Source organism: Takifugu flavidus, chromosome 13 (genome assembly GCF_003711565.1).
Source record: "Takifugu flavidus isolate HTHZ2018 chromosome 13, ASM371156v2, whole genome shotgun sequence".
Taxonomy (NCBI): domain Eukaryota; kingdom Metazoa; phylum Chordata; class Actinopteri; order Tetraodontiformes; family Tetraodontidae; genus Takifugu; species Takifugu flavidus.
Window position 1 is genome coordinate 6,568,004 of NC_079532.1, and position 20,564 is coordinate 6,588,567.

General features: G+C 45.7%; 2 protein-coding genes across 2 annotated transcripts; one reads left to right on the forward strand and one right to left on the reverse strand.

The window, feature by feature from the left end:
* Positions 1 to 130: 130 nt before the first annotated feature.
* appl2 (adaptor protein, phosphotyrosine interaction, PH domain and leucine zipper containing 2) lies at positions 131 to 10,307 on the reverse strand. The gene is made up of 21 exons (XM_057051354.1): positions 10,129 to 10,307; positions 8,849 to 8,947; positions 8,408 to 8,467; positions 7,739 to 7,810; positions 6,878 to 6,965; positions 6,652 to 6,693; positions 6,511 to 6,569; positions 6,195 to 6,341; positions 5,941 to 6,023; positions 5,614 to 5,766; positions 4,456 to 4,644; positions 4,335 to 4,377; positions 4,079 to 4,135; positions 3,861 to 3,955; positions 3,579 to 3,731; positions 3,292 to 3,344; positions 3,007 to 3,181; positions 2,721 to 2,757; positions 2,469 to 2,624; positions 2,341 to 2,388; positions 131 to 1,854 (listed from the first exon to the last, which is right to left on the reverse strand). The coding sequence occupies exons 1-21, from the start codon at positions 10,183 to 10,185 to the stop codon at positions 1,723 to 1,725; spliced, it is 1,998 nt and encodes a 665-aa protein (XP_056907334.1). The 5' UTR covers positions 10,186 to 10,307; the 3' UTR covers positions 131 to 1,722.
* Positions 10,308 to 12,748: 2,441 nt separating this feature from the next.
* LOC130535920 (overexpressed in colon carcinoma 1 protein homolog) lies at positions 12,749 to 20,117 on the forward strand. The gene is made up of 5 exons (XM_057051355.1): positions 12,749 to 13,158; positions 15,456 to 15,480; positions 17,967 to 18,002; positions 18,698 to 18,777; positions 19,177 to 20,117. Exons 1-5 carry the CDS (start codon positions 13,116 to 13,118, stop codon positions 19,179 to 19,181), a joined length of 189 nt encoding a protein of 62 aa, XP_056907335.1. The 5' UTR covers positions 12,749 to 13,115; the 3' UTR covers positions 19,182 to 20,117.
* Positions 20,118 to 20,564: the final 447 nt, after the last annotated feature.

Here is a 20,564-nt window from a genome sequence, read left to right on the forward strand (position 1 = left end):
ACGCTTCTTTAATAAAGAGTCTGTTCTTTTGAGTTAAAAACAATTGCTGCAAATTGGACCAAACTAGTGTAAAATTAAGGGAACGCTGTTTTGTAATGTGAAGCCGAACAGATGGAAATAAGTCAATCAGTTCTTCCTTGAATGCAACACTAGTTTTATTCATTTATGTGCTTGACTGAACAACAGCAGAAAAAGATGTGAAGTCAAATGGGTCAATAATATTTTCTCGACATCATGAGAAAACCTGCTGACATTTACATAAGAAAAAAAAAGAGTACTATTTAACTGCAGCAGCTTGAAAATGATATTTGGGGAAATGTACTCGGGTGACAAAGAGGACTTGATCTCTGAGCCGTCCAGACGAACCGAATAACAGTACCGCACATCATTGTGAAGCCTTTTAACATTTTAAATCGAAACGGAAAGCTCAGCATTATTGGGAGATACATTTACAATTAGCAGGACTAAATGGTGACTAGCTGAATCCAGCTGAATATTTTACACCTACTAACCCTGAAAACATTGCCCCAAATACACAATGAGTAAACTTAATCAGAACTAATGTCACCAGTTTGTGATCGTACAGAAACAAGCAAACGCAGTGGTCGACATAACGCACATCAACACCCAGGCAGTGGTTTTAACCTCATCTGTACAGTACCAAACATGTGCCTCCAAGGTCCGCTGAGATTAGTGTTATAGGGCGCAATTAGCTGAAATTAAAAGAGATTTCTGTTTCCTCTTGTTCCAGTTTGAGCTCCAGGCTGTTCTTCCAGAGCACAACGCTGCGGTTTCCCTACAGTAAACTGTTACTGTAACGTTTTAGCGCACCGTTCTGTGCGATAGCTTCATGATTACAGGTTTTTGTCGGAGATGCTAAACGATTAAGTCATGCGCTGCGTCACTTCTAACACCGAGCAGGTTTCGTGGACCCAAGTCTGGTTAAACACCACGGACACTCAGAGGGTTCATATTTACAGAGGCTCGCAAAGGGACACACTTCATCTAGATTCCCACCGGGGAACCGTCTGCACGGCACAGACTCGCGCAGAGGAAAAGAACCAGGAAAAACTGACCCTAAATCAGTTTTGCACGATTGCACATTAAAGTGTGCAGGTCAGAACAAAACCACTCGGACCGACGCTCAACGACAACGCTCAACGACAACGCTCGGACGGTCATTTCCTTGCAGATAAAACCTATTTTATATCCATTAGTGCATTCTAAAAGCATCACATTAATAAACCAACGCTAACCTTGGAAGTGCAATATGTTTCTTTAGTAAGGAATAATTAGCTGCATAAGAGACGCGTTTACAACTTTAGAGAGAGAAAAAAGCTCTCCAACCCAATCCAAACTGAAGCAAAACATTCAGCACCTGCGGTCGGCTGGAGATGTTTAAAGATGAAGCAGCACGAGTCCCTCTTCATGTAGCCAAGTGCCTTGATCACCATTTTGATCAGTACCTAACCCCCCACCCCCCACCGCTACGGCTCGGCTGCAGACAGGAAAGATGGAAAAAGTCATCAGACCTTCTTTCATGTCCAGATGACCCCGAAGGAAGTCGCTCTGTGTTTCTTGAAAGGAGCGGCACAAAAGTCCCACAGCCTCGGGTAAAGAAGCAAACTATGGTCCCTAATATACAGTAGCAGAGTCGGGTCAGGACGGTTCCGTTATCCTCAGAATACCTTCTCTCCTGGGTAAGTATGGTCCAAACACGGGCTAGGCCTCCGACTCCAAGTCCTCGTTCCCCTCTCCGTTGGAGTGGTTGCCCGTCTCGGTGTCCAGCAGCAGGAACTTGCCGTCGTTGGTTAAGGGCATGTTCTTCATCAGCTGGGCCAGAGCTTCTGGGTCCTTATAGGAAAAACACGTTTAATCTGTTTTAGCACTTCCAACACTTCAGTTTCCCTGTCCAAGCCAATTATCCTACCAGCCCAGGTCCAACTCCCCTGTACCTATTCATCTTCATTAAACATCCATTTTCCTGAAAGCCTCCTGAATCCATCTTGGTTCACCCCTGTAAACGTGACTGCGAGCGCTGGGAAACAATATCGTAAATAACGCTGACATGATGCATGTGGCCCTACAGGTGAAGTTAAAGAACTATTTGTTACTTTGACTTCAGAGGGAGTTCCGTTCCCCATTTTTTAAGTTTTGTGTTCATTAAAATAAGTAGAGTTGGCGTCTCTCCACTCCCAGCCTTTTGAGCTGGCAGGTCATTTTAAAGGTCTAACAGGACTGGGATGAAGTGTTGCCCCCCCACCCCACCCCACCGTGACCCCTGCTGATTAAGATAAAGGCTTAATCACAATTGCGAAGCTCTGATTTTAATGAAGGTACCTTCTTAGCCTCTGTGATGTCCTTCGCCAAGCTTATGGTGTAACAAATCTGTGAAGGCAGACAAAGGGAACAGTTCAGGATCCGTCCGTGCGCGGTCGCTTCACGCATTACTTCATGCGCTGCTGCACCTTTTCCCCCTCGGTGTTGCTCTCGAACACAAAGGCGCTAAACGTGGGCTCCCCTTCCTCGCCGCCGTCGCTCCAGTCCCTGTCCTCCACCACGAATCCCATCAGCCGGGTGTTTTCCTGGTGCGCAGCGAACTGGCACACCTCTCCCAGCTGGAACTGTGAACGCAGCGAAGAACGCCCTGCTGTCAGATTCTCTCAACGCTTCCGAACGCCCCGACCTTTGATTTTAAAGGAACCATTATTGGAACTTACGCCGAGTCGTGTAACTTGAGTCTGGGGGTCAATCAATCTAGCGCGAGGTGAAAATACATTTACAAGATTAATACTTCGACACAGCCAGCGTTTCGCTCCAGTTCCTTCTTCAAGGGCAAAAAGTTCTTCCACATTCAAGATGATGAGTGGGTGCAGATATATACATTCTAGAGAGACACCTATATAACATATATACTGGGGATAACTTGGTTAAGAAGTGTTGATGGGAACCAGATATCTGCATTCACAGAAGCAGGAGTTCGGTTCCATGCTGTATGGTTTCTACCTGAGATTACTGCTGGTGACCATGAGGTGGGATTCTGTGGTCCTGAAGATGTTGTGGATGGCTCGGGCCGCCAGCACCTGCCTCATGGCTTCGTAGATGACCTCCTGGTTCTTGCCGCAGCGCACCGCCATCGAGCCCAGGAAGCGCACAGCGAAAACTTGCTGCAGGAGCGAGTCTGTGGAAACACGTGAACGTTACCCCCACGCCGAGACGCCAGCGCTGGATTCACGTCACAATGGGGACGAGTGGTCCATCAGGGCACATTTAGGAGAGGAAGATGGTTACCGTCGCTTTCTGCTGAACACTCATCGTCCGTTTCTCCAAATGGATTTGTGCGTCTGTCAGGAGGACCAGGAACACACACGTACACACACACACCAAAAAATAAATGAAGAAAACAATTAAACCCCTGCAGTGAGTCATAATGAAGCCTTCGACTTCCTGGAACTTATACGAAAAGCACTTTGAGTCCAACTTTCCGGTAAACAGCCGCAAATGTGTTGTCCCTGCTCGGCCCTCACAAACATCCGCCCCCCCTCAACCCAAACTTCCTGCTGTTGTTGTCTGCTCACCTGCCTCCGGCTCTGTTCTGGTCCTGAAACTCGGAGGCTGGCAGCATGATGTCGAACTGAATGGGTGTCCCGGGAGCTATCAGGTCCTCTGGTTCCAGAGCGGCCCCGGTCTGGGACCCTCCGCTGGATGTGTGTAAACCTCCTGGCTTTGCTCTGGGAGAAGGAGCTGAATTATAAAGGAGCTGAGGGGAAGCGGCAAAGCTAAGGTGCATCCACAGAGCATCGACCGACACTCGCGACTGGTACTATGCTGCCCCCTATAGTTCTGGAGATGGTGGGTACCTGTCAGGGTTGGGGGAGCCTTCCGGTCTTTTCTCAAAGCTGGTAATGGGAGTGACAGCTTCTATTGCTGTTTGGTTCAGACGGATGGCTACAGCCTGTCAATAAACAAGTCAAAAGGTCAAAATATGCTGTTCCCTAGAGGTCAAGGGGGGAAAACGCTCCACTTTCACTGGCAGCTTGTGCCTGCGTGTGTTAGGCATGAGAGTTGGTGTTGGTACCTCTGGGTTGTCAGTCAGGTAGATCTGTCTGGAGATGTTGTTGACAGTGCAAATCCACTGTGAAAGAGAAGAGAATGCACGTTAGGGCTCCCGTCCGCTCTGACGCGAGCTGTCGGGCAGACCGACACTGGCTGTGACAGATGTTTCCAAGCACACGTCCAAAAATGACAACCACACAGATCATTCCCGACAGCTCCCCTGTGTTCACACGTCCCGGCTCCAGCACGTGTGAACGAGGAGGACTTTTGAAACTCACTTCTTCGTACTCCTTCTTGCTCTCGGCCTGCAGGATCATGGACCTGGACAGAGGTTGGAGACATTAAACCCACCCAGTAACTCTGAGGCGGCTTCCCACTTGCGTTGAAATGTGTGCGCACGTTTTGCCTGACGGGGACGTGATCTGGAAACAGTAACGTCTGTCCTCGCAATCAATGGCCATGACGGAGCTGTTGTCCAGGTCCAGCACCATGCCCCCTGCCACCGCCCCCCTAGGCTGGCACATGAGGTTCCCCCCCTGGGTGAAGAAGAAGAGCCTGTCCCAGGCCGTGGTCACTAAACCTGTTTTACTGGCAAACGGAACAGGGACAAAGAGGACGGACTCTGAAAACCAGTTTTCTCTCATCATGAAATCATTAACTGCAGGTTAAAAAGATCACAGCATTCATTTGTATTAGGGTGCACGTGTGTGCGGCAGCCATGTGATCCCTGCTTATTACGCAACCCTACAGGCTAATCTCACTACACTTCATATCAGTTTTATTAACCGCATCTTGACTGAGCTGCGATAAGTCCTGGATGTGATGTGTTTACGTAAGCATTGGTTTTTCTGATGGACTGCTATGCTGGGTTCTATACACAGAAATAATAATAAAAACCGTGTGAGCCTTCAGAACTGTTTGACAGCCTTCATCTTGCCGATTGATTAAAAATACATACATTCCCAAATGCACTTTCTATTATTCTTATTCTTATTGGAGCAGCGTTGCCACGGGTGACTCAATGTTGAGAAACCGCCAGAAACTGCAGCTGTTCCTCCATTTGACAGCATTGGAGGCGGCTGGCAGCGTGTCATTAAACAGAATGGCGTTTCGGTGGAAACCTTTTCGCGGGTGTTGCGGACATTTGTCAAGGACTTTGGATGTATATGAGGGAGAGAGAGTTTGACAGCGCTGACATTTCGCTAAATCACACTCAGGGCTGCGCTGCGGCCCTTCCTCGCGAACTTGTGAAGCCATTAAGGAAGTTTCCCTTCTCATGCATCCGCGCCGCAACGAGCTGACAGCGCACGCCGTCGCCGCGGCACCTGATCGGCGTCGTCAGCCAGGCGAGCAAAAGTTGCTTCCCGTCGTTTAGCTGTTATTCAGGCAGCAAAGCACTGAAGTAGCTGCCGCGTAATGATAGCAGCAGCCTTCGTCCCCGAACAAAACGCTGAATTGTTGCTAACGGGGATGGAAAAAGACTAACGAGGAGCGTCGCACGAGCAGGCAGTGCTGGAGGGTTTCAGCCAGGGCCAAGACGGGCGTGATGAATCTTACTTGCGAATGTTGAGGTAGCCAGCCTTCTGGATAAGCGTGCGATTGACAGGCTCGGTGTCCCTATCTGGCATATAGACGGTGTCATCCCCAGACAGAAGCTCCTTGTGGGTCACGCGCATGGCCTCCGCCTCCACGTCCAGCTGGGCCTGGATGCTGGACAGAACACAAACTTTCAGGGAAAAAGTAGGTTTTGTTCTGTTAGTCAGCAGTTTTGACAGTTAACTAAAGTTCTATGCAAAGACACATTTTAGTTTTAGTTGCTGCTCGATATTGTTCTCTGCAGACACACAGACCCAGGAGAGTGAAAATAAGTGTAAAGGACTTTACTTTTGGGTCATGTTGGACACAGAATTGAGAAAACTGTCCATCTTCTTTGACACCAGTTCAATGCCTTTCTTAAAGAAGCCAATCTGCAACATAAAAGCGATGAAGAAACTGCGTAAATAAAAACAAAATGCAATAACTGTCACATAGATCTTAGGAGCAAAACACACAAGCCCTAAGTTGTCACGCTGAACATAAATGAATCACTTTTAAATTTCTTAAACTAAACTAAAGATGTGATAGAAGCTGTGCCGTACCTGTGCGTGCGTGTAGCCTAGCATAGGTTCAAGCATGGCTATTCTTTTGCGATACTGCAGCGCGTTGAGAGCGCAGTAGTACTGTAGTGAAGCCTGGTGCAACTTCCTTCGAGTGTAGGCCACCTCCTTCATCATGTCTGACTTCAGCTGTTCACACAAGCCAAAACAACAAAGCCTATTAGCCACAATAACACAATGGTGAAATCGGCCCGTAGCCTAATTAAATCCATGTTTCCACATCTTTCCGCCACTGAAGGACCATTCCATGCCCACAAAGCCTTTTACAGCTCGTGACATCATTTCCCCGGCACTCTACCTTCTCGTTTTCTTTCTTTTTGGGCAGTCGGCTATATTTGACCATGGCTGCCTCGTGCTCTGCAGGACAGATGGGACATGGTGAGAGGAGAATGAGTCAACACGGTAAAAAAACGGTTTATCGAGCAGGATGTGGACCTACCATCAGTGGCGATCCCAAATATTTCCTTTAGCGTGCTCACTTCTGAAAAATTCAGAGAACGCCACAGAAAATGGTGGTTCAGAAAATGTATCTTGGCTGATATTTGTATTATTACTATTTGTGTCATGTGACTACTGACAGCTTAATAAAATAAAACTATGAATATATATGTGTGTGTGTGTGTGTGTGTGTGTAGGAGTATATGCATGAGTGCTGATGACTCTACCTGTGAGGTCTTTCTCCCTGAACTGGATCAGCGGAAACACCATGCTGTCAGCCATCTGGGTGGCCAGTTCAGAGTGCAGCGAGTTCAGCTGGACCACAAACACACACACACACACACACACACACACACACACACACACAACAGTCATGCAAAATAAATCACGAACCACTGAAAAGCATATTGAGGAGTTTGATTTATCGCACGGTGATATGCTGCCAGTTGCTCTTGCAGGCAGACAATGTCTCCACAGGAAGGAACAAAGAGGCAATAACGTGGAAGGGTGCATTTTGATGAGAATAACAGAACCTGCTGCGTGCTGCGATACTGGAAATGGGGCCGCGTTGTTGCGCAAACAAGCAAATCCTGCTATAATTCTCCACGCTTATCAGCAGGCTGCACTCCTGCATCTAACAAGCCCACACCCAGTTTAATCTGAACGATTTAGCAAGTGCTAAAGTTCGCTGGATTATGAGCGTTATAGGGAAATGAGTTGTCACCGGTTAAAACAACACATCCGCCGACTGTGGCTATAGTTGAGGATGTGTTTCTTAAATCCCCTCCACGGCTGGCTGTGCAAGGCACCATCCTTCATTCCCCACTCCCATGTCGTCTCCATCTATCTGACATCCGCAAAACACGCCAGCTCCCTCCGAGACCGACTATAATAACTTCTGGCTCTAATAGAAGGGCAGTGCCCTGATCTTATCCTTATTCCTCCCTCTGACCAGCGAGGACAGCGGCGGATGCAATGTTCCAGTGTGGTGTGATAAAGAGCTCGTCGCAGACTTTTCATCACCCCCCCCTTCTGCTACCCACAGGTATAAACACATAAACCAGCAGAGCTGCCGAGACGGGCCTCACCTCCCCAACAGTTTTGGCGAAGTTCTGCAGCGTGCTGATTACCTCTTCATCACCTTTTCCAAGGGCAAAGTTCTAGAAAGGAGAAAGGGAAGGATGTGTGAGCGAGTCCGACTCTTCAGCTACATATTATATAGCCTGGGGTGACCTAAAGAAGATTTCTGGCACATCGTTTTCATGGACCCAGGCCAAAAATGTAAATAAAGCCCATCCAAAGGTGCAGAGATTTAAGCCTTGTTTAAAAGGAGCAATCAGTACAGGTGATTGAAGATGTTTGTACCCTGTTTTACATCCCCTCCGTGCCGCAGGATACGTTCCAACAAAGTTAATTGATGAGCGTATCTGCTTCAGTATGATTTATTAGGACCACCCTGCTGAAGTCAGCAAATAAATCTCATTTTTATTTCTTGCTGGATACATAAAACATGATCACAGAAGGGGGGGGGGGGTCAATCACCACCCTGGCCAGGGTGATAATGAAAGCTGAGAAATGCTTGAAATGAATTCCAAATATACCCATTTTAAACAATAATTGCTTGTTCACATTAATCTTCACATATTTTTTCTTCAGAAATACGTTTTGTTTGAATGGAACAGACGGGGCGGCTTTATCTGAGACTTGAAGTGCACGCCGCTGCCGCCGCCGCCGCCATCTCCGGCATCAATGCTTACCTTCTTTTCATATTCCAGAAGCTGCTGTGAAAGCTGCTCTGTGGCCAGCCCCATCTCACTCTGCAGGAGGCAGATGAAATAAAATCATTACTAAAGTGCATCATTAGGGATTCGAACTGCTTCCATTCTCTAATTGGACCGCAGGTGACTCGGGGTGGAGGTGGGGGTCAGGTAAATGTCAGAACTACCAGAGAATGAAATTGGTTTAGAAAAGGTCTGACATCATATCGCGTCTCCACTGTGGGCCAAACACTTGATGTCTGCTGATAAAACATTTTCCAAACAAATCAGTGAGGGTCAGGACGTATAGATACGGAATATTTGCTCAACATTGGCATTAATCACCCCTGTAGTAATTGAATAAGGGACAGAAATGTGGCCCACTTGAAATAAGCAGCTCTAGTTGGAACATCTTCTCCCCGTGTGTTTGTGGTTTCCTACCTGAGCACCAAACACCCGCTGTAAGGCCTGCAGCAGCTGATTAGTGTAGTTCGTAAGCATCCCAGAATCTTCCTCGAACACGCTGAGCAAGGAGCGAGTCTGTCGTGTCACAACACATAAATATGCTATTGAGAAAGCAGGAAAACGGAAACACAGCGGATACATTCGCAGGGAACCACAACTCAATAAAACTCAAAACATCCCATACCTTTGTCAAGACCCTTGCTTGAAGAACTACATATTAAATGCAAATGTAATGTAATGCATCATTATGATCACAGGTATTGATGTGGATATTGTATTTCTTAGTTGTTGTTTGTACTGTTTGTAATAGTATTGGTGTTTGGGGGCAGCCATAGTCACAGGAGGACAGAAGCCATCACAATTTTACTGCAGATTAGCTATGCAAACTGTGAACATCCTGTCCAGGTGTCTCTTTTCTTATTCAAACAGGTGCAGCAAAGCAGAGAAACACGCCCATCACTTCCAGCCTGTTTATAATTCACTCTGCTGTCTTACACCAGAGAATGACTGAGAACCTTTTCACACCATGAAATGAGTCTTGTTTTGTTCAGAGACCATCTTAAAGGGGAGACACCCCTTTCTCCAGCGCAGACTCCATTCAGGCAGTTAAAAGCAGCTTTAATGATTGTGCATAATAATGCATTGCTCCAACGCCGGCTAACCTATTAAATGAGGCACATTAAATGAGACTCAGATGTTAAATGTCAGACCTATTATCATCAAGCAACATATGCTATTTGGAATTGACAGCTAGCACTGCTGCTCTGTTGCTGTCCAAGTGAGTCACAGGAGTCCGATAATGGAAATCCCTCCCACATCCTGGAAATCGGGCCCAGTTCGGTTCTAGAATAGGGCCCAGGACGGAAAGAGAAAAATCCTGCGACGCACTAACATATAAACGTCGCAGATAAAGGATTGTGGTGCAGCTACATTTGTGCAATAATCCACAACAATACCAATGATAGTCAGCTACGTCTGTAGTATCACCAGAGTCAGACAGAGGAGCTGTATGAATAGCTGTAGCTTCGCATCTATGACAAGCTATTATTTTGACAGCTAGAAGGTTAAAACATATTCCTAGTGGGAAATAAGCTCCCTTTCCATGATCATTTGATCGTTCAGAGCTGTCATCGACCTCTGCGTACCGCCTACAACGGGAACACATTGTAGCAGCTAGTAAGCTAACTTCGGTGCTAATACGGCCCTTAAATATAACAAATGTGTCTTGATATGTGTTGTAACTCACACAAACCTACCTGAGGACTGTCCTGCAAAGCCTCCTCCAGGAGCAGTTTGTGATGAACGGCCGGCATCTTGTTAGTGGTGAAAGAGCAGCAAAGGGTGTCTGAATTATTTACAGAGTGGACTCGTTTTCCCAAAAGCCTTTGCGCGATGGGGGACACGTAGTTGCAGGCGAGCCCAAAGCCCGAATGAACAATAAAAACATCAAAACCCCGAACGTTTCTTATTTTAAATGTACATTTACCAGAGAGGTAAAATCAAATAATTATCCCCCTAGCCTTTAAAACAAACTTTAACACAAAAATAAGTTATAGCATCGATACATTTTAAATACATTTTTATTTCTACTTTAACTCTTTAAATCTTTTTTTAAAATTTTGCTTCATTTAATTTGTGTAGAAAGCGCTCCTTCCTAAAATTACAAAATAATTAATCTCAGTTGGACTTTTTTCTTTTATTCCGTGTAAAATATTATACACTTTTACCATTGTAGCGTCAACGGCGACACCAAGTGGACATTTAAAGAATCACACAGTTGTAGACTGATAACGTGATAATGTACGATCGTGCACGGTGTATCCATCCAAAGCGGGGGGACTTAGCAGCCTTTTATATTGTTTTCACAGTCATGTGCAGAGCGTATAACGTCCTGCTTCCTGAATGTTTTTGGCGCCCACTGTGTGAAGTGCCTCACAATTCCTGCAGAGGCCGCGCAGACTACGGAAAACTGAATTGATATCTTGATTGATCCAACACAAGGTGTCACCATGTTGTTGGCAGATAATGCTCAGGGAAAAGTGCAATCTGTCACGTCTTTATTTATAAAGCTTCTGTAACACTCAAAATTGTCTCTCAGCACCTGCATCAAGCAGCAGTGGCGGATAAAAAAACTCCTTTAACAGGAAGAAACTTTGAGCAGGACCAGGCTCATATGAGGGGACCCTCCTGTTCATGGTCAGCTGGGCAGAGAAGAAGGAGGAGGGAGACCAAATACAGAAGAGAATAGACATAAATTATGCAAATATATTAATTGCAAGAAGCTATCACTATAAGAGCTGCTTCAACAACAGGGGGGCCTGAAGCAACTATAGGTTGCGTCAGAAACAATGCAAACCCTGTTCCTTGAAAAACCAGCGCAATATTTTCTGGGTGGTAATTTTTTATTTTTTTTTAAAAGTAGTCTTTGAGCCTTTAGAAATATGCAAACTGAACTAAATGAATTTAATATTGAAGCAAAGTTCTGAAAACAATACTTACACTACAAAAAGGAAGGGAAAAAAGCTCATTGCATCAGCTGATTGGTTTTGATCTTTGGAAGATCAAAGGTTCAGAAAATTGCCTCAATCTAACCGGCTCTCCCTTGGCCCGTTATCAACATGTTCTGAAAGGTTCATCGAAATCTTTTCATAACTTCTTGAGTTATTTTTGCTAAAAGGAAGTCAGACTGACCTGCAAATGGACAGACGGACCGATGACCTCTTTGGGGGAGGGAATAAAGCAACAGGCAGCCAAACAGCAAACAAATATCAGGGCGATGAGAGCTCAGCGATACCTTGGTGCTTTGAAAGCAGACTAATTTAAGCTGGCCTTGTCTTCTTCGTGGACTTGTTTGTAATTTAGGCAAACCATGACATGCAACACACACTCATCAAGCTGGAAGGCAGGCGGAAGTCTCAGGTAAAGTCACGGCTGTCTTGTGGAAGCCAAAGTCAAGAGCCACTTCATCAAACAGACGAAACAACATCTGCAATCATATCGGCAGGAGATTAAGCAATCAATTACACAAGGAACAAGGTGAGGAGCGCACACACACACACACACACACACACACACACACACACAACACACACACCACACACACACACCGAGGATAATCAGCGGGGAGGGTGAGGGGAAACGGGAGGAAAGCCCCCCTTCAAAATAAAACAGGAAATTCTGGAAATCAACACACAGGTGCTCCATTGCATCCACCCCAGGTTGAACCATTGAAATTATTCCAAAAATTATGGTAAATAAACAGAAATTAGCGTCAAAAATCAATTTTAGCCAAAAAATTATCCCTTTAAATAGCAACAGGATACTTTTACTGACAGACTCGTGACCGGGATCGTGTTATAGCCTTCTGTCATATATAAATAAATAAAGACTAAATGGAATTTCAGAGCTGTGAGAATCCCTGTTACTGACTCTAAGTGTTGTGGTGAAGCTTCCCATCAAGATTTCCCTCACATGACTGACTCAGTCAGAGCAGGAGCGTGACTGAAGCGGAGGAAACAAGACTTATTAAGATTTCTCCGAAGCCTCTAACTGATCCAAATGTTACCCTCGTGATCTCAGGAAATGAGCGTTCAAAACATGTTTGATCTCTCACTCTTGGTATTTCCGCACCAGACGTGTGAGTGTGTGTGTGTGTGCGTGTGTGTGTGTGGTGTGTGTGTGTGTGTGTGTGTGTGTGTGTGTGTGTGTGTGAACGCCCCGGCAACAAAAATCAAGGACAAAATCCATCTTTCTAATCACACTCCAAAAAAAATTAACACACAGGCTTGTATTAAATAAAGAACATTTCTACCCACCTAGGAAGCTCCCTATTGGTCAAGTGGCGCCCCATCCTCCGCCTTCTTTCTACTGGTTTCCCGGGCAACCATGTCAGGGTGGAGGAAAAGAGCAAATCATATGAGGGCATAGCATCTCTTCCCCCTCTCTCTCTACCGGTGTATACTGTATGTATATATAAAAGCCCCCGTCTGCATGCTTCCACTCCGCTCCCGGCTCTCTGTCACGCTGCGGGGACCGGAGAAAGGCGTGAGGCCACCACACACACGCACACATACACACACACACCACAAGGAGATCCCTCTGTGACCCTAAGGAGGGGGTGCGTTTCTTTGACCTTCGCTCTCGTTCTGGTCTTCCCCATGTGCTTTGGGTCTCCCCCCCGAGTGGCTCCATCCTCTCCGTGAGCGTCTCGGTTCCGCTCGGACGGTGGCTGCATCGATGCAAAATGGGCTGTGGCAATTCCTCCGCCACCAGCACCTCAGGAGGGGGTGAGTGTCCTTAAAGAAAACATGCATTTGTGTGCGCGCCTGGGCGCCTCTGAGTCACGACAGGTGATGGGTGAGAGCGTGAGGACGAGTTGTCACTGTTTCAGCACCAAAGGAGAGACGGTGTTTTGAATGTAAATGAAGTATAGCAGGGTTACCCTTGCCTCCAGTAAATGTCCTCAGAAATGTGTGTGTGTGTGTGTGTGTGTGTGTGTGTGTATATGTGTGTGTGTGTGTGTGTGCGTGCCTTGATTTCATTCATAAATACACAGAATGGTGTTTGTGATTGTTGGATAGTGTTCGTGTGTGTGTGTGTGTGTGTGTGTAGCTTTGGTCATACATGTCGGTGCTCTTAATACAGGGAATCTTTCTGTGGTGTGTTTCTAGTGTGTGATAGTCCTCATAACTGTAGTAATGCCAGAAGTGTATGGCTTCAATAGCACATCAATGTATCGCATTATCTGACTTGTGTGTCATTGCTCTGTTTTCCACGGATGTGCGTGCGTGCTTGTGTGTTTGTGGGGGGGCTTAACCCATGTGATGATCCAGGAGGAGTGTCGGCTTTGAAACACTCCATCAGTTACTAGAATTCATTCATGAAACTGAGTCCACCCCGTGGTGATCAAAGTCTCCGTCCTCAAACAACACCCTTAGTTGATTTAGAGCTCATTCAGGGCCCGTTTTAAATATGATGTGAGCAAATCTCCAGGTACCACAGTCAAATCCAGGTAGTAATTAGACTGAAGTATCTGCAGGATTAGCTCACCGCCAGTGCCCATTAAAGCATCATGGTCTCTCCAAATGCGTGTGTGGGTGTGTGGTGTGTGTGTGTGTGCTGGCAGGTACCTAATCAGTGCTCGCCAGGCGTGTTAACAGAGCCACAGACAGGTACAGGACAACAAATGCTACATCCAGCCTCCGTTTGATCGAATCTGAGTGCAGCCACCCTTCAAACATGTGTTGGGCTGTGAATGCAGTGTGTTCTTTTATGTTTTTCCTTCTCTCAGGCTGTTGGTTAAACTCTATTTTTGCCCTTCTCAGAGGTCAGTGTTTAGCACCATGTCAAGGTTGGGTGACGTGTTGTCACTTTGACAAATGTGGGCTCGCAGCTGCCCGTATCTGCCCCGGACACCTGACACCAGGCCCCAGAAATGTTTAATTCAGCAAAAACACATATAGGGCTGTTCTGCTGTTGTTCTATTAGAATCGGTTTGGGCTCATTTGGAGCTTCACTCTACATTTTAAATGTCCTTCGACAGGTTTCAGGATGATATTAATGTTGAGGAGTCCTCCGGCAGTCAAGCTAACTGTTAAAATTATTCATGAGGTCATGCGAAGTTGTGTCAAGCACAAGTCGTGCTCCTTCCCAGCCCCATCTGACCGTCTCCGTGGTCTCTGTCACAGCGCTCATTGCTAGTCTTACGCACAGATGTGCAGCCTTGGATGTGAATGAGCTTTTATCGGGCTGCTGAATGGGCCCCTGTTTCACATCAGCAGACTCTGACAGCAACGTAAAGTCCTTGACCGAATTTTTTAAGGATGGAACGACGTTTCTATGGACCGCCGTTCCTGCGCTTTTCCTCTGTTCCGAGTTATTCTAGTGTCTCATTTCGTCTGGGGATGAAAAGGAGAATCCAGGCTCCTCTTCCCCTGCTGCCTGTCTGAAACAGCAGGATGGTGCTGGAAGCCAGATTGTTCCTCAGAGAAGGACATAATAATCTCATTTCATTTCCAATCAGGTTCTGTGGACTTCCTGTCATTCAGGACTGCAGTCAGAAGTATCTGCACTTTTATTTTTTACAGTTTCTGTTAAAAAAAATGTAATTTTACAAGTATAATTGCAGTAACAAAATAGATTTTTCTGCATCCAGTGCTTCCAGTCCAGAGGTTCTCGATGGTAGATATTTTTAGACACTGGCCCTGAAGTTTGAAATGCAGTTTTCACACTGCCAAAGCAACAGAGAATAAGCCCCAAAGCTTTACTGATAGAGTCAATCTCTATTCAAGCCTGTTTTTCCATTCTGGGCTCATGTGGAAACATGATGGAGGAACGATCTTGAACCTAAATCAAAATGAAACTCATCGTTTGTGGTGTTTAAGGTTGTTACCTGCTAAAAAAAAGAGCTATTTTCCTACATTATTCTTTATTTTTCTCAGTTGTTTAAAATGAAAAACCAGCGATTTGATGTAGAATGATGGATTTCTGGAAAAGCTCAGTGTATACATCCTAGCATTGTTGGACTTTTGTTCCCGATATGTTTCACAATGAAGAGTAATCCATTTATTTTCATCTTTTTCAGGACCGGCAGACGTCTCCAAAGATGTGTAAGTTCATCTTGCTATATTTTCTATTGGAAATTGCCTTCAGGCAGTCTGAACACATTAAAAAAGAGCTGTAAATATTACCCAGTGTGCATTTGTGCTGCAACAAAGGGAGTGAAAACGCTAACTCATAAGCAGGCCAGAGTAAATCCAATTAAAGTTACACAACCTTTACAGAATTTATGTGATTCTGTCACACTGAAACATGAACCCAACACTTATTTCTGTGTGCATTGATGTACATTTCAGTCACACTCATGAGGTAATCGTGTCAGTCCTCCACTGTTGCTTTGAGCATGTATGTTGGCCACAATCATCAATCATTTCTACTTAAGGACCACTTGTTTTGTGTGAAAGCCGCCAGAGATATAATCAATAAATCAATAACACTGTGCTATTCCTAAATCATGTCTTTTCTTCTCTCTTTGAATATTGTGTCTGTTTTTATAAGCATTTCCTTCAGCATTAAACTGATTTTTATGTTTTTTCTGAATTTCCGTGACTTTAAAAAGATTAAAGGTTTGTAAATGTTTTATTTACACCACTAAGATAAATTTACACTGCTTATTTTTGCCGTTTGATATGTAAAATAACTTTCAGACAGAAACCAAAGGGAAGCAGCATGGAATCAGGCCCTCAGGTTTTGGTCTTTTTCGTTGTCTGGACACTAAAAAAAGTGTCAATTCAGTAAGACCTTGTTTACAGTGTATATGTTTGAGTGTGTGTGTGTGAGTGAGTGTGTGTGTGTGTGTGTGTGTGTGTGTCTGTGTGTGTGTGTGTGGTGTGTGTGTGTGTGTGTGTGTGTGTGTGTGTGTGTGTGGTGTGTGTGCGTGTGAGAGTTAAATGTGTGGATAATCATCTGTCTGCTGGTGGAGGCCCATGAGAGCTGACAGAAGCAGCCGGACTCACCTGAGCTAATCAAGGCTTTCCAGGAATATAATACACAGCAAAATGCAACACACACACCCACACACACACACACAACACACACACACACACACACACACACACACACCACACACACACACACACACACACACACACACACACTAACATTATGCACCCTGTAACTATCAGGGTGCCCAAACCTAAACCCAATTATTAACAATGACACTGTAATCGAATTGATGGTAGAACATCTTCATTTTGGGGGGAACGCCACATGATTCCACAGTGCACAGATGGGGGCGGGGGAGGGGGTAGCAGGGTGTTCTGGTTCAGGACTCGGACTTTCATGGCAGTGTTGCACCCGTCTTGCCTGCCTGCCGACTCTTGGGAATTTTACGTACAACAACCCTTTCGCATCTTGGAGCTGCCTATTCTGCTTTGCCAGCTAACATCTCAACAAAAGCCCCTCTGTCATTCTTTGCACTCTTCTTGACCTCCTCGTCTTTGTTGTTAAAGGCCTCTTGGCCCTCCTGATGGGGTCTCAGTGACTTGGTGTTCAGCATCTTGGCTTTTAGATTCACTCCTTGTTCATTTCTCCAAAGCGCAGGACTTTAGTAGCCATCAAAACATACGTGTTCTTGATGTTTCGCATTTGGTGTTGCTATCAGGCTCCTCGTAAGCTGGATCACTCAGAGCACTGAAGAGATCTGAAGCGGTTTATCAGCCCCATGACAAAGTCCTTGTGGGCTATTTGGTTTGCTGATGTCAAGTCGTCTCCTATGCTGACCTGTTTTGTTTCCCGGAGCTTCGGCTTGATGTTTGCTGTGACCAGATAGTCACTACCAGCTCTACCAGCTGAGCCTCAGTTTGAGACACCCCTGGTTTAAAGTGTCTGGGGTTGAGGCGAGCTGCTATTCTGTAGCCGACAGGTTCCTTATAAGAGCCACACTGTGCACGTGCTTGTCTGATCCACTGATAACTGATCCACCACCGGTTGGTTGCCGTCCACAATCAACACTCGCCAATTCCAAAAAATATCCAACCTGAACCTCCTCATTTGGTTTAGATGTTCCACACATGCAAAAGTCCTAGTCCTCACTATGCACCACACACACACACACACACACACACACACACACACACACACACGAAACAACATAACAAGGCTGCACCACTGGGGGGACATCTTTAATTTTCAGACCCTTTCAAGCCCTGTTGCTCCCTGAGAAAGCTGCAAATTGCTGCTAGCAACTTTTAAATTGGCAGTTTGTGTGTGTGTGTGTGTGTGTGTGTGTGTGTGTGTGTGTGTGTGTTGGGTGGAGGGGGGATAACAACTTTTCACCACAACATATGTGACACCTCCATCTCCTCCCGCTGTTGCTCCATCTTCATGTTCTGTCGGTTTTTATTTAGCTCCACTGTTTGTATGTCAGACTCGAAGCCTCCCACAAAACAACAACATGATAAATAAAACGGTCATAATCGCGCAACAATCACCTTCATAAACAGCACATTTAAAAGCTATTTTGTTTGCGCTTGACTTGTGTCTTTTATCTTCGCTCCCCTGGGAAGATCTAACCTCTGATTCCTCTCTCAATCAGGACAGAAGATCCTTCAGCAGAAGATGAGAAAAGAAGGTACTGAACAAAGATTTCCCAGCTTAGAGACACACTGTTCCTGTTCCATCAATAGAGACTTTGATAGATGTTCAATTATGAGAAGTTATTCTTCTGAGCATGTAATTGTGGGCAAAGCACATGACGCGCTTTGGAGTCGGCACCATCTGGTTTTAGTAAAACAGATGGAAAAATGAAGGAAACAAGCTGGTCCGAACCAATCAGTGTCTTTTAATAGACGATAATAGATAGATAGATAATAGAGAACGGTGACTGGAGCCACTATGACACAAATGTATTCATTCCAAAATAGTCGCTCTTTACCATAAATGTTTGGGACTAATTAAACAGATAACAACTGGAAAGTTAAACCCTAAAATGCAATTTTGCCACCCCAATTCTCCAACTGGCACCTTTATTTCCTGAGCTTTTGTCTCATTTTTGCACCATTGTGGTGCCATTTTTTGACTGTTTGTGAAGGTCAGTTATGTATTAACTTAACCCATTAAATTGCATGAGGCTTGAAGACAGATGCAAGTTACATGAAAGGTCAAATGTTGGGCTAATTCGGCGCGGTAAGAAGTTGTTTCATATATATTAAACTTTACATTATTGCCTTTGTGCCGCGAACGAACGGTGGCTGTATTTCCTGTTATTAAAAACAACAAAGTCAACAAAGTGCTTTGATGGGATTTCTCACATTCTCACCATTTCAGGAACTATGGCGGCGTCTATGTGGGTCTGCCAGCAGACCTGACGACTGTGGCCGCCAGTCAGTCCAAGTCCACACATAAAGGTGAAACAACATCATATTCTACACTTATAAATATATAATAACCCCCCCCCCCATGGTGGGGAAGCTGCTCCCGGTGACAGAGATGAAACCAAAAGCTTCCCTCTGACCTCCGTAAACCCCCCTCTTAAACATCCAATCACGGCCTTGATGTTTCTGGATATTTCTCAGTGCCACGACCGTCTTGTTTGTTTGAGGCTGACGGTGAGTTCTTTCACTGCAGCTCACGGAGCCAATAAATATCCAGTTATGTGATGTGTGAAACGGGAGCCTGTCAGCAGCGAGAGGACCTTAAATCAGATGAACTGTTCACAAGCCGGCTTTTTCCCACCGCTTTAACAGCGCCGAATCTGAGGAAAGAAATAACCAAATCTGCCAAATCTTTTTTTTTCTTTTTTGCAGACTAGGGGTCACTGAAGGGCACGCGCACGTATGCAGACAGACCACGCAACACACCACCTCCCAGTCACTTCCAGCCCACTGGTGGCTGGTTTTTCCTCGGCAGGTCGCTGCATGTTCATCCGCGTAGAGAGACTCGTGTCACAAGGGCTCGGATTCAGGTTCGCCATATGCTGAAGAAGGCCTCAGGCTTTAACCATGGGGGGGGGGCGGGCGGTCGTCTGACTGATGTTAGAAAAGCCTCCCCCACCCTGCCTCGTGGAAATGCTGGTGCCACATGCAGCATCCCTCATCACCTTTTACTCTGGCAAAAAAAAGAGAGAGAAGATGGACATTCGAGTAGACAAGCCAGCACCCTGAGAATTGAAGCTTCAGGCAGAGGAGTGTGTGTGTGTGTAGGTGTGTGTGTGTGTGTGTGGTGTGGGGAGGGGGGGGCACAGACGGCTCACGGTCCCTATGTGATCATGCTTCATTATTCCTCCGAGACACCCGTCAGTGACTCAGAGCTGGGGAGACAGGAAGTTGTATTGGAAGCAAAGTTGATCCCAGCGTCAGGAAGCGGGGAAAGAGGCCGACTTCAGTGGCGGCTTCAGATAAAAACGACGCGTTGCGTCAGACGTGCGGGGAAGCGGATGCCGTCTCCTGGGTGCAACAGCCAGATTGTACCTGCTGCTGTCACTTGTGCAGCAGACAGATTATGTAACGGATTATGATTCCGAATATGACTCATGTTCATCACGACCTTTTGTCCGTCTGCCTGTCTCTCTCGCCGGCTGCCTGTCTGTCCGCCTGTCTGTCTCTCTGCTCATGTTGCGTGTCCCTCGGTGATCCAGATTGTCCTCATATCTTTCTTAGAAGTAGAATTGTCCATCACGTGTAAAACAAAACGATATAAATACATTGAATTGTACTGCAGCAAAAAATATAAATACGTTTTTCAAGTATGTGGTTGATTTGTATTGCTTCAAAACTGCTTCAGAACTGTTTCTCTAATACATTATCACACCGCCACTGTGATTGTTCTGTGTGAATGTTCTGTGCAGGTTTGCATCCGCAGCTTTTATCGCTTGCTATTGTCGGCAAATCCCATTAAAAGACCGAGACGAACAGTCTAAATATGGTGAAACTGTCACTGGGAGGTGCAGAAGCAAAATGTTTTTAAAAAAAATCTCACTTCCTCTTATTTAAAACAGGAGACAGTAGCAGCAATGTCAAGTATTAAGCGTAGCTCACACGTGTGGCGCCACAGGACAGATCTGGGCGGAAATCCACCTGAGACGTTCCATTTCTGGCGCCTCTTTTTTCCCGATGTCTACGGTTCCTTCCCGCTGTTGCCATAGCTTCTCTGCGTGAGCCTCCGCTGGAGGCCTTTGAGTTCGACAGCGTGTAGT

Coding starts and splice junctions, on each gene's coding strand:
- appl2 (XM_057051354.1), bottom strand. CDS start 10,185: ATGCCGGCCGTTCATCACAAACTGCTCCTGGAGGAGGCTTTGCAGGAC. Junction 4,645..5,613: donor GGCTACCTCAACATTCGCAA/GTAAGATTCATC, acceptor TCCGTTTGCCAG/TAAAACAGGTTTAGTGACCA. Junction 2,389..2,468: donor GCAACACCGAGGGGGAAAAG/GTGCAGCAGCGC, acceptor CTGCCTTCACAG/ATTTGTTACACCATAAGCTT.
- LOC130535920 (XM_057051355.1), top strand. CDS start 13,116: ATGGGCTGTGGCAATTCCTCCGCCACCAGCACCTCAGGAGGGG. Junction 15,481..17,966: donor GCAGACGTCTCCAAAGATGT/GTAAGTTCATCT, acceptor TCTCTCAATCAG/GACAGAAGATCCTTCAGCAG. Junction 18,003..18,697: donor GCAGAAGATGAGAAAAGAAG/GTACTGAACAAA, acceptor TCACCATTTCAG/GAACTATGGCGGCGTCTATG.